At 35.0% G+C, this 1,422-nt stretch overlaps 1 protein-coding gene across 1 annotated transcript; it reads right to left on the minus strand.

Annotated features, from left to right (window-relative positions):
- LOC306863611 (uncharacterized protein) lies at positions 1 to 1,338 on the minus strand (the record flags this gene model as incomplete). Its single annotated transcript, XM_079407049.1, has 2 exons — positions 1 to 188; positions 1,173 to 1,338. 2 exons carry the CDS (start codon positions 1,336 to 1,338, stop codon positions 1 to 3), a joined length of 354 nt encoding a protein of 117 aa, XP_079263175.1.
- Between the last annotated feature and the right edge of the window lie 84 nt (positions 1,339 to 1,422).

Genomic DNA, 1,422 nt, shown 5'->3' on the forward strand with positions numbered 1-1,422 from the left:
TCACGGTAACCAATCTGATTCCTCCTGTGCCAGCGCACTCCTCAAGCTCTCCTTATTCCTGAGAGTGTTCAACAGGAGCTCCAGAGATTTGACCACTGGCTGCAGACCGCCTCCACTCTGTCTCTTCCCAAACCGCCCAATAGGTCTCACACCGCGCCCCACATACCAGAACGGGTCAATCTCTGGACCTGATTGGGAGAGGTCAAGACAAATGTTACTATTAAAGTGCATATTTGGTATATGTACACATATTGCAAATACTTTTGGTCTGTTTGTTGGCAATCATGAATCTAATTTGAGTTTTACTATTACTTTAATAAGCTAAACAACTAGAAAGATCCTATGAAGCCTCTCAATAATGCCTTATTTAAATTATGTATTATAATCAGTTTTATGATAAGTTATGGTAATGCACAGTTATAAAATGCATTAAAACAGATGTGTTAAAACAAATGAACAACATCATATTTCACGTTATTAGTGCTAGAATGTATTATAAAGAACATTTTTAAATTTTTAAGTAAATAATTATAAGAATAATATGAACAAATCAACCTGGCTACATCTGGTTAACCACTGAAAGCAAGAATCAAGTTCAAATAGCTCACAACTGCACAAAAAAAGAGTAAAAACACTATTTATCTATTTAGACATCATTTACTCAGTTTATTCAATACTTTTACAGTAAAATATCTTCAGTAAATAATTATCCTGAAGATTTTTATTAACAGCTTTGTTAGCTAAGTCATTATATGGCCTTTTGTTTTACCATCTGCATCATTTTTTAACCTTCAAAGCATATTTAAGAAATTCAAGCAGGTTGGTTTATTAACATTAAATCGGTTTACAAAATAATGTATACAAGCGCAAAAATACTGTTAGTGTCAGATAATTGCTGTTAATTTGACAAGATTTTATTTTTCCATAGCCTTGCAGTTGTGTTAATGTAGTCTATATAATGACTGTGCGATTACAATGAAAAGATAACTGACTACATTTGCATTTTAATGCATTACGAATACCTTTATTCGAATATCTGTATAATGTATTAAGAATATTTTTAAATGCACGAACGTCTGACAGTTGCTCCACTGACATTGCGCTCTGAATCTACCATTCTCTTGATAAATCAAGTAAATTACAAACTTACAACTTACAAAGTAAAAACTTACTTCTGTTATCGACATTGTGGACGATATGAAGGTCGTGCTCGACCGTGGTACCGTGTGCAGAGGTCTCAGTGGCGGACAGAATTAGCAGCAGGAGGAACGCGACCGTTCCCAAGTGCGAGCCAATCAGGCACTTAGTCAGCGGCTGAGTGAAGGCGGCTGGCAGCATGCTGAGTCTGATACAGGGCACTGTATATATGATACAGAGTATATAATATGATATAATATAATATAGTTTCTAGTACACAAAACA

The sequence above is a fragment of the Barbus barbus genome (genome assembly GCF_936440315.1).
Source record: "Barbus barbus genome assembly, chromosome: 44".
NCBI classification, from domain to species: Eukaryota; Metazoa; Chordata; class Actinopteri; order Cypriniformes; family Cyprinidae; genus Barbus; species Barbus barbus.